Source organism: Poecile atricapillus, chromosome 3, assembly GCF_030490865.1.
Source record: "Poecile atricapillus isolate bPoeAtr1 chromosome 3, bPoeAtr1.hap1, whole genome shotgun sequence".
NCBI classification, from domain to species: domain Eukaryota; kingdom Metazoa; phylum Chordata; class Aves; order Passeriformes; family Paridae; genus Poecile; species Poecile atricapillus.
In genome coordinates, this window is record NC_081251.1 from 93,765,853 (window position 1) to 93,776,163 (window position 10,311).

The window sequence follows — 10,311 nt, forward strand, 5'->3', positions numbered from 1 at the left end:
TAATGGGTTGGGCTTACGGCTGGAGGACGATGAGATCTGGTTCTATTTCTGGCGCTGACACTGATTTGCTGCGTGACTTCTGGCAAGATACTCAGGAATGGATTTTGCCACCCTTAATGGGGAAAAACCAGTAGGCTGTCTCTTCAGGAGCAGTGCCAGATGTCCTGTTTGTGGTGCCGGGTCCAGTAGCACTTCCTCAGTAAACACTGGTTTACAGTTCTGCTGTGTCCAACTCTACCTTCAAGGGGGCCGACATTTCCCATGTGCTGGGTGCTTGCAGCTCTCTTCCCACTCATTTGCAGCAGCTGGAAATCAGTGCTGCTGAACATCCAAGGGGAACAAATAGCACGCCCAGAGTCACCAGCCCTTTTAAAAGCCCAGTTCTCAGCTTCTGTATGCTGAAGCAATTCCTCTGCCACAAAATAGGACTTACTTTCTAGCTGAGAGCCACCTCTATTTCTTTGTAACACATGCTGAGACCTACAAGCTTTGTTTGTTTTGGGGCTTTGGTTTTCTGGTGATTGGGGTTTTTTTCTCCCAGGGAAGCTATATTATTTACACCTTGTTTTTATGCAGTTTGGAAACATGGAGAATGTGCACGGACAGTAGCTGTTTATGGAAGTGAACTGGCCTGCCTCTATTAATTTTGCATGTTGTAAATAGCAGAAGTGGTTCATTTACTTTCGTGGCTGTCCAGAGAACTCAGTTTTTCAAGATAAATTAGCAGCACTGTGCAGAAGGCATCCCAGCACTTCCTTCCTTCCTTCCTGCATGTTTCTGCTTGAGCTTAGAAAGACCTATTTGTGATGAAATATGGTAAAAAAAAGATGCAGACTTGAAATCTCCGATTCTCATTAAAAAAAAATAAATTCACAAAGAGATGCTGAATTCATTATGAGCAAAGGAATCCTGACTTCCAGAAGCAGTAGTGAGTTTCCTCCAACCTTTATTCTCTCAGGACAAACACTGAGTGTTGACATCTTGCCAGTGTGAGAAGATTGATGTGCCCCTGTGAATGATTCCTCCATCTGGATTAATGAGAAGAGTCCATTGCTGCTTTCTAATAATGGTGTAATCTTTTCAGACGCAAAATATATGACTTTTTAGCTGGTTCCTGGGTCACTTCTTGGCCCTGCTGTTAGATCAGCAGAATGACTCACTTGTTTTGACCACTCCTTCCATGTGTTGGTACTCAGCTGGTAAGAAAAGGTGTGGGGAATAAATAATATATATTGTGCATGTCACAGATAACTTTCAATGGGCCAGTCCAGCGGTTTGTTATTCCCTGTGCTGTTTCTTGGTCCAAGAAAAGCAAAATGGCAAGAAAAATGACCGAGGGCTATATGCAGTGCATTAGCAGTAAATTAGCTCTGAGGAAGGGGTTTGGGCACCTGTCAGTCTGACTGCAGTGAGGCTGGTGGCCTTTACTGAGGCAAACTGCTTGGGGACCTCAGCTGCCTGTGCCTTCAGCTCCTGGTTTTGCCCCGGTGAAGAGGCAAAGCAGACCCACGCACACAAGCCGTTTCTTAATAAAGTAGCAGCCTTGTGCTAGGATTTAAGAAAACAACTGGCAGATGTGAACGATTTATTTTTCCTCCCTCTTCTGCTGCGGTTTATTTTTTCCTCTTGTTCGAGAGCGCTCAGCTGCTAACACAAACAATTGCTGAAATTCCACCTGCCCACCTGCAGCCCCTCCTTCCCGCCGCCTGCTCGGGCCGTCGTCTTCCTCCGGGAGGGCTGCGCCGAGGGGAAACTACATCCCGCTTTCTTAGAGAGAGGAGGAGGAAGGAGAGGGAGGGGCCGGGCCGTGTCTGGGCGCATTGTTCCGCGCTCCTCTGCCAAGAAGTAGGTGACTATGAACTCATCCCTCGCCCCTCGCAGAAAGTTTGCCGCCTTCCCCCCCTGCTCCCCTCCCCTCCCGCCCGCTGGCGCGGCAGGAGGCAGCTCGCAGCCCGGCGCTGGCCCCGGAGTCCCCGCTCCTGCTTAATATTCCGCCCGCTCCGCCGATGTTGTGCTTGGCTCCGGTGGGACCGCAACTCACGGCGTGAAACCGGAGCCAATTTTCTGTCTTAGTCTCGCAGTGTTTTGACTGGAGGCAGATCCAGTTCAGTCCGATCGGGGCTAGTGGAAACAACTACCTAAGTCTCCGCTGTCTGTGTCGTTGGGGAGGGAAGAAAGAAGAAAGGAACGCGATCCCGGACTGCTGGGCGCGCTCTCTCTCTCACACACACGCACACACGCACGGCAGACACACGCACCCAGACAGGCAGACTCGCACCCCGCCGGTGCCGAGCGCGCCGTGCCACCGCCGCCGGGAGGAAATGGGAAGCCAGTGAGCGGATCCGTGCCGGTGTGTGAGCGCCGCCGGGGCCGGGAAGGGGCGGCGGGGGGAGCGGGAGCGGGGCCGGGGGCGGCCTGGGGGGAGCGGACACCAACTCCCGGTGCCGGGGACCCCGCGCCCTTTGTGGGAGAGGGCTCCGCTCCTTCTCCTGCCGTAAGAAGGGGGAGGAAAACCCCAAACGTGCGTCTGTGTGAGAGCGATATGCGTATGTTTTTAATATACGTGTGCGCAGAGGTCTGGCTGCGGGGGGCCGCGGGGGGCGGAACGCAGCGGGGCGGGGGGCAGGTGAGGGCGGCGGGCGCTCACCGCGCTGCTTCGCTTCCAGGTGCCGGCGCCCGCGATGACCCTGGTGCTGCCCATGCAGCGGCTGGGCCGCCCCATCGCCGCCGAGGGAGCCGCCGACCTCGCCGCCTACCGCGCCCTCTGGGAGCCGCCCTGCTGCGGCCGCCCCGGCCCCGCCGCCCCGCCGGCCCCGGCCCCGGCCCCAACCCCGCCGGCCCCCGGGCCCCCCGCCGCAGGTAGGCACCGCACCGCTCCGCTCCGCCGCGGGGGGACCGGGGGCTGTCCGCGGAGCGAGGCGGGCGGAGGGCGGGGGTCTCCCGCGGGCGAGCGGGGCCGCAGGTGCGCGGGGCCCGGCGGGCGCTCGGCGGCAGCGGAGCGGCGGAGGGGCAAAGTTGTCCGGCAGCCGAGCGCCCTGCGGCCGCCCCGGCTCCCCGCGCCGCCGCTCACACCGGCCCCCGGGGCGTGCGCTACTCAGGAGAGGGCTTATTTCTGATCGCCGCGAATAGATGCGAAAATATGCGGCGGCGGCGTTCTCCTGTAGCGCGAAGGGAAATGAAAAGTATTTTGTTTGGAGAACCTCCGGCAAACCGCATGTCATTTGTCATATCTGATTTATTACCCACAGGATCACATTACAGGGGAATTTCAAATCCTGTAACAACATCCAAGATCACATACTTTAAAAGGAAATATGTGGAAGAAGAGGATTTTCATCCACCGCTCAGCAGCTGTACACATAAAGTATGTTTTCTAATAGTCATTATTTTTACTCTCAGTTTCAGATGCTTAGTAACACTCGATTGACCCATTTCCAGAAGGCTGAAATACTCTGCTGAAATTAGGAAAATGATCCAGCTGTTTGCTGAGAAACAAACAGTTGTCACTTCTTCACATGTATTGTTGTATTGTCATCAATTGCAAAAGAAGCAAAGGCGTTTCTGTGTTTATAACAACTGCAAATGGAAATGCTGAGAATAACTTATTTTTTTCAGATTATTTTGTTCTTAGCTAGTTCATGTCATGCTTACAGAAACAGCTCCATAACAGCATTTGAACAACAGAAAGGAAGAACATAAGTAAAAGACTTCCCACTCATATAAAACTTTTTTACTGGGGGAAAATAGTAAGAGGTTCCATGTAGCCCGCATTGGTTACAGATCCTCTGAAAAGCCAGAATGACTTGGAAAGCGAATACAAGTTCCTTCAGTATTTAATCATGTTTATTAAAAAGCTAATAACTCCCAAAGAACAGATTAGTAAATGAAAGAATATTTTTTTTTTTAATGCAGGTTGTCAGGGGAGAGATTAGAGCAAACGTTTCCCAGGCCAGTGAATACATAAATTGAAATCTGACTTTTTTTGGGGAGATTTTATATTTCTCTTCATTAAGGGCTCAGTTCTGTATGGAACTGAATGCCTGGGGTGACATGCACAAGGCTAGCTCATGCCTTGAGACACCATCCTTACCTTGTTGAATCCTACCTGGCCCATGGAGATCCAGTGCTACCCATATTCTCTTGGCAGTGGGGGAGGGATTTCTGTGGAGAAAAAGCAAGTATTAATGCCGAGCTTAGTTCCCAAGGACCTCAGAGTAGCTGAAGGAATTTTCAATTACAAATAGAGTTGTCTGGAAATAAGTACCTGGACCAGGAAGGTGAAAAGTTGTCCCACTGTTAATTTCAGAAGATGTGCAGTCTGCTGCCAGAGCAGTGAATAAACAGCACCAAGGGTATTGAAAAATGTGCTCTGATTAGTGAGTGTCTCACACGTGTCACATCCCTCTCCCAATTTTCAGCCAGGGTTTTTTTTGGTTTTTTTTTTTGGTTTTTTGGGTTTTTTTTGTTTTTTTTTTTTTGTTTTTTGTTTTTTGTTTTTTGTTTTTTTCTTTACAAGGTTGTTGGATTTTTGTATCAGTGATTAATTTCCTTACAAAGAGGGGGAGAAAGAATAGTTATTTAGTCTTTTCTAACAGCCATAAAAAGCAGTTGTAGAGGCACTGGTAAGCTAGACCCAACCACTGTTTTGTGCAGTTGTTTGCAGAGGTGTAACATGTCAGAAACTCAGGGTCACCAATTTCTTACGTTGAGCCCAAATATGTTTTCTACTTTGCAGCACTGAGCTCTGGCAGAGGGACGATGCCCACCAGGTTTCCTTGAATTTCTTCCATGTTTATACCTCTGCCACCAGTAAAGAGTTATGTTCTGAGATTACTTGTCCCATAGAGGGTATGATGGTAGGGCCTGGAGCCTCTCTCCAGAGGGCTGCTGGAAAACATGTAGAAGAAAGCCTTTGCCAACTTGTTCCTACTGGTGTCCTTCCAGTACATATCCCTGGGAGAATCCCAGTTCAAGGCTTACTGGTTTGCTCCAGGCTTTTATGGCTTCACTGACTGTTGCTGCAGCAGGTACAAAGGACGCAAATGAACCTATAGGCTTAATATAATTTAAAATGAGTCATTTATTATAGAAAATTACTCTCTCTAACAAAGAGCTTCAGCTGTGAACTCATATGAAATTATGGCCAATTTTTTGTTTTTATGAGGCACTGTGCTGCTTCTAAGCTTCACAGACATGACCAGGCTGTGGAAAGAGCTAGAGGGCTGAGGAGAGCTGAATGGATGTGAAAAGCAGCTGTGCTTTAAGCTCTTTCAGTCCTCATAGCTACGACTTCCACTCTGCAAAAATGCTGTAACCATGTGGGAAAGGGAAGAATGATCAAGCCACAGATGGGGGGATTTAGAGCAGTCTCTCTTTGTGCTGTGCTGCTCTCCTCCTACGCAAACGAAATTCTTACTAAAAATGAAAATTAGTTAATAGTGCTTACAGTAGTAGCATGCATTGCCCCCTCTCTTATTTTGATTCCCAGGGTAGTGATTACAGTGCAGAATCCGGGGCCTCCCAGGGGCAGTAACCTGCTCATGCTGCCAGTGCTGAAAAAGGGAGTCCTGGAAGGACCATGGAAGGGAGAACAAATCTGTGGGCGTAGAGCCAGGATTTTTGCAAATCCCTATCCTCTCTTCGTTTCCTGACCTTATCCCTGCCTATCTGCATTCCCACCGGTCCTGTAGAGCACAGGGCGTAGTACACAGGCCAACAGCTGCTCTCCAGATGCTGGGATGCTTTGAGATGGGTTTCTCCCTGCCTCCCTCCCTGTATGCACTTCTGTGCACAAGAGCAGTGTAAGAGCCTGGCAAATGGAGACCTCCTTGCTGGAGGGCCTCTTCCACTGGCAGCAGATGAAATGCTCCAACATTTGCTGTGTGAGGTGACAGCTGCTGGCTGCCTCTTGCAAACCTTGGTGCTTCAGGAAGGACCCTTGCTTGGCTTCAGAGCTTTGTAGAAGCCCCAGAGGGGATGATGAAGTTGGGTCCATTTGCAACAAAAGCCATCACTGGAGCAAAACTGCACAACAACTTTATGTTCTAATCCCAAATGTAATTAAAGAGCCAGATGTGTGCATCTGGATTTCACTCTCCTGCCTTGGATTTATGCCCTGCAATTGCCTCTGTGGTGTAATGCTCAGCTACTTACCTCCTAAACTCAGCTGCTTGCCCCCTAAACACAGGGGAATGCTGTAGCCAAGAAAAAGCAGGTCCCCAGCTATATGGATGTGCAAAATGAAAAAAAAAAGCCAGCTTTAGATGCCTCAGAACAGAAAAGTAGTGACACAAAGGGAATAGTTTGCTTCATTTCCTTTCTCCTTGTTTGGAACAAAAGTGGTTGCCTTCAGTTCTATATCTTGTGTTTTTTGCATTTGCAGACAATCTCCGTGTTTGAGGAGCGGGCTCATATTCTTTACATGTCTTTGGAAAAGCTGAAATTCATTGATGATCCTGAAGTCTACCTGAGGAGATCCGTCCTCATCAACAATCTCATGAAGAGAATCCACGGAGAGATCATCATGCAGAACAACTGGTGCTTCTCCACCTGCTCCTTCAGTGGCACCTCCCCACAAGAGTGGTTTGTGCCTCAGGACTGTCCATACAGAAAACGTCTTCGGATGGCAAAGGAAGAGTATGAGAAGCTCCACATGTGCTGCTTCTATCAAGAATGTGGTGGTCACTACTTAAATCTACCCTACTCTGTTAATGCTAGTCCAGAAAGTAATTCCTCCTCTTCTTCTTCTTCCTCCTCCTCCTCCTCCTCCTCCTCCTCCCCTCCCATTTCTTTGCCAAGCTGTTCCCAGCAGGTGGATTATGAAGTTGGCAGTGCACCTTCTTACAGAAGTGATGACCAGATACCTGCTAATGAAATATTCATCACTAATGGCAGGTCTCACAGTAATCAGGAAAAGGCAAAATTTAATGACGAGAAAGGAGGTAATGAACCTGAGAGAGAGAGCATCGCCCTAAACTGTGAACCTCTAAGAGGCACCCATGCTCTTGAATGTAAAGGCAAATTTTATGACTATTTTGAGACTGGATGTAATGACAAGATCAACGTAAGTGAATCTTGGAAAAAATCCTTAAGGAAAAAGGAATCTTTACCAAGTAATAAAATCTGCTGCAACAAAGGAAGTAAAATATGAGGTATCTTTCTTGCTCTATTGAAGCATGCACAGCATGTTCCTTCTCTATCAAATTTTTATTTTGAATGGATTTTTATAGTTTTCTACGAATGGTACAATCATGCCACAAACATGACATGTAGAGTGGAGAGCAGATTGTGTTAAGTGTCTCTGCCATCCGCATCAGTGGCTATTTATAAATGTGGAGACCAGAAAGAACACAGTTGCATTACTGCTGAGCACTGTAGTCTGTGCAGCTATGGTGGAGCTTTCATTGCTGAAAATGCCAATCAGCCAGATGGGGAAAACATATCGTTTTACATATCCCCGCCCCCAAGAAGTCTGCCATTAATTAAGAAGAATCTCCATTATGTTTACCAAGGAATTAGAAGTCTGGTAAACAAATTCATGCTACCAGCAAGGATGATATGCTCCTTGTAACTCAGTATTCGTTTTGACAAAGGACTGTCTTCATGGATTGGGAATAAACCATCCTTATGTTTTGTAGTGATACTCTTGAATTCCTGTATTCAGTGTCTTGTTCAACTGACAAAATAGGACATAGCATAAAGAAATAACCTGTTTATGGAATTTTAAACAGAAATCAAACATGCAGCTCAACTACTTGCATGTTTTCACCTCGGCTGTAATAACTAATGAGGTTTGTTGTTACACAGGGCAGGTTTTTTTTTTGGTGCCTTACTTCTTGTCTTAATTTTTGCCAGTGTGAAAATTAAGTATGAATTTGATACAGCAGGGATTTAACCTAAACAGAGATAAAAAAGAAACCCACAGGGTGGATCAATATTATTAGAAACCTTTAACCTTTGAAGTACTGAGTTCAACTTCCTATTCAAACATCTCTGTTCTTCCTTTTTGATGCTCAATTGCTTTTTGATTTGCCATCCTTAGGAAGGGATTTAAGAAACAATAGAGAGATGTCTCTTGTAAACAAGCATTCGATGCTTGAGTGTTTCTATGGCAACTGTCTGTTGCTGGGGTTCTTTTTTTTCTTCTTCGTATAATGAAGTTCATGACCCAGCGGCATGTTTTATACTTTATTCTGTTTCACATAATTTCTCTCTTTTAGATTGCAAAAGCATGCGGGAGTTTTCTATGACTTTTGCCGTTGATTTAAAAAAAGACAAGAAGGCAAAAAGCACAATGTTAATTAATAATGTGGCGATAAACACAGTTTTATCTCAATGAATGTAAGGGGCTTAATTTTAAAAAAGAACGTTTTGGAGATTTCAGTGGAGATTTAGTCATCCCTAGTTAGATTGATTGCAAAAGTGTGCTGTGTAAAATGCCCAGAAGGCATCAGTTTGGATTGGACCAAGTGTGAGTCTTAGATCCACCAAATTACTTAGTTGCCACAGTCCCCATAACTACTGGCAGGATGTGCTCTGCAAGATCGCCACATCCAGGCCACAGCTGACTCATAAATAGCTGCCTGTTCCCACAGCATCTTGCACTCAAGTGACATTTCCACTTGCTTCCTGCCCAAAGGGCAAGAAAATCACCTCTGTGCTGGGGGAGCAGCCAGCTTGGTGCAGGGCAGGAGTGACCCCAAGGGGACAAAGCACCAGGCTTGGCACTGGAGTCAGACAGGTCTCTGGGTCTGAGACCTCCTGCTTTGGGTTTCATGGGTTCAGCTGGAGGAGTCCTGTGCCATGCTTATTTTGGGTAGCAAAATACATTTGCAAACTGTATGGTCTTTCTCAGAAAGCCCAGTGGTCACAGGAAAAAGCTCCCCCACAGCCAAGGAGACCACAAACACAGCAGGATATAAATCAGTGATAACCTTTATGAAGTCAGGTGAGTTTAAACTGATTCGTTTATAAGGGTTATCATTGTGAAAAATGACAAATAATGAAAGTGCAACTCCCACCTGATTTCTCCAAGACAGAAGCTTTTTTATTAATAATAATAATGATAATATTAAATATAGATCTCATTCATACAGTGTATGAGTAGGATCATCATTTAGACATTTGTCCACAAGGACCAATTTTTTAAAAAACCTGATTTTTCTTGTGTTATATCCAGATAGTCTAGTAATGTCTGCTCTTTTCCAATATTTGATAAACGCTTGATGTTTTAAGCTTAAATATTAGATGCTTGTATACTAATGTGTTGTTGTAGTAAAGTGAAATTTCCTTGATATATATTTATTAAAATGACCAAAATTCATTTTAATTTTACATCTCCAATGGCTACTGGGTTCTTTCCCCCATGTTCCCCTCCCTCACCAAAGGAAACGCCATTTAATCAAACTGCTCCCTGCTCAAGAGATTACACAGCAGCTGACTGTGCACTTCAGGCTGGGTTTGTGAGGGAGCTCAGCACTGCCAGGGTTTCAGGAGCATTTAGGACAGTCTGAAGGTGCACTGAGAAGCAACAGATTCTCTGTAGACTTGCACATACAGCCAAGGAAAACACCTGGCCAAATGCTGCCCAAACCACAAATCAGCTAGCACTTTTGGGGGGGCTGAAAGCTTTTTGACCCTAAAGGGCTCCTTGGTCTTCCAGAACAAGCCTGCACACATAACCTATCGCAGAGGCTTCTCAGTTGAATTTGCACAAGCTGAAGTGAGGGATCAGCAGATCTTTGTCTACTCTGGCCTCTCTACTGGTTTCTTTAGTTCCAGAGACATCTGGAAATTAACCCGTTACAGCTCTGGACAGTCTTATTGTCATTAGGGTCTGTAAGGGAGGAAATGCCATCTAATGAAACCTGGCCTATGTATAAGTGGGGTTTTATGCCTTTCTCTGGACCTTGCCTCACAAAATAATAGCAAAAGTTGATGTGTTGGACTCAGCAGTCCACTGAGTTATCCTGCTGGCCTCACAAGAGACAGAGGTATTCCATGTTAGAAAAAGGAGGTGGAAACACCCTTGTCCCATTCCCAGAAATGCAACAGACCTTGATAGGATTTCCAGCCTGGGCTAGACTGAATGGACTTCCTGGTTTAAATTCAATTTTATTTATGGCATGTGAAGACTGTAAGCCTGATAGGCCTTTTCCCCACTGCACACTCCACTACTAAGGACATTTTGCTACTATCAAAAATTTTCAAGAAACAGTTCTTTTACAAGATTATACAAATGCCTTTCATCCTTATGTCCCCCACATAACTGCTAAATGAATGGTCCTGAACTTGATCCTAGCCTACCTGCCA

At 46.4% G+C, this 10,311-nt stretch overlaps 1 protein-coding gene across 1 annotated transcript; it reads left to right on the forward strand.

Annotated features, from left to right (window-relative positions):
* The first annotated feature begins 1,752 nt into the window (after window positions 1–1,752).
* SERTAD4 (SERTA domain containing 4) lies at window positions 1,753–9,328 on the forward strand. The gene is made up of 4 exons (XM_058836694.1): window positions 1,753–2,350; window positions 2,667–2,859; window positions 3,249–3,364; window positions 6,383–9,328. Exons 2-4 carry the CDS (start codon window positions 2,682–2,684, stop codon window positions 7,148–7,150), a joined length of 1,062 nt encoding a protein of 353 aa, XP_058692677.1. The 5' UTR covers window positions 1,753–2,350; window positions 2,667–2,681; the 3' UTR covers window positions 7,151–9,328.
* The last annotated feature ends 983 nt before the right edge of the window (window positions 9,329–10,311 follow it).

Bases quoted from the DNA above. Each gene is read 5' to 3' on its own strand.
- SERTAD4 (XM_058836694.1), top strand. From the start codon at position 2,682: ATGACCCTGGTGCTGCCCATGCAGCGGCTGGGCCGCCCCATCGCCGCC. The intron at 2,860-3,248 runs GTAGGCACCGCA...TATTACCCACAG, and splicing joins CCCCGGGCCCCCCGCCGCAG to GATCACATTACAGGGGAATT. The intron at 3,365-6,382 runs GTATGTTTTCTA...TTGCATTTGCAG, and splicing joins TCAGCAGCTGTACACATAAA to ACAATCTCCGTGTTTGAGGA.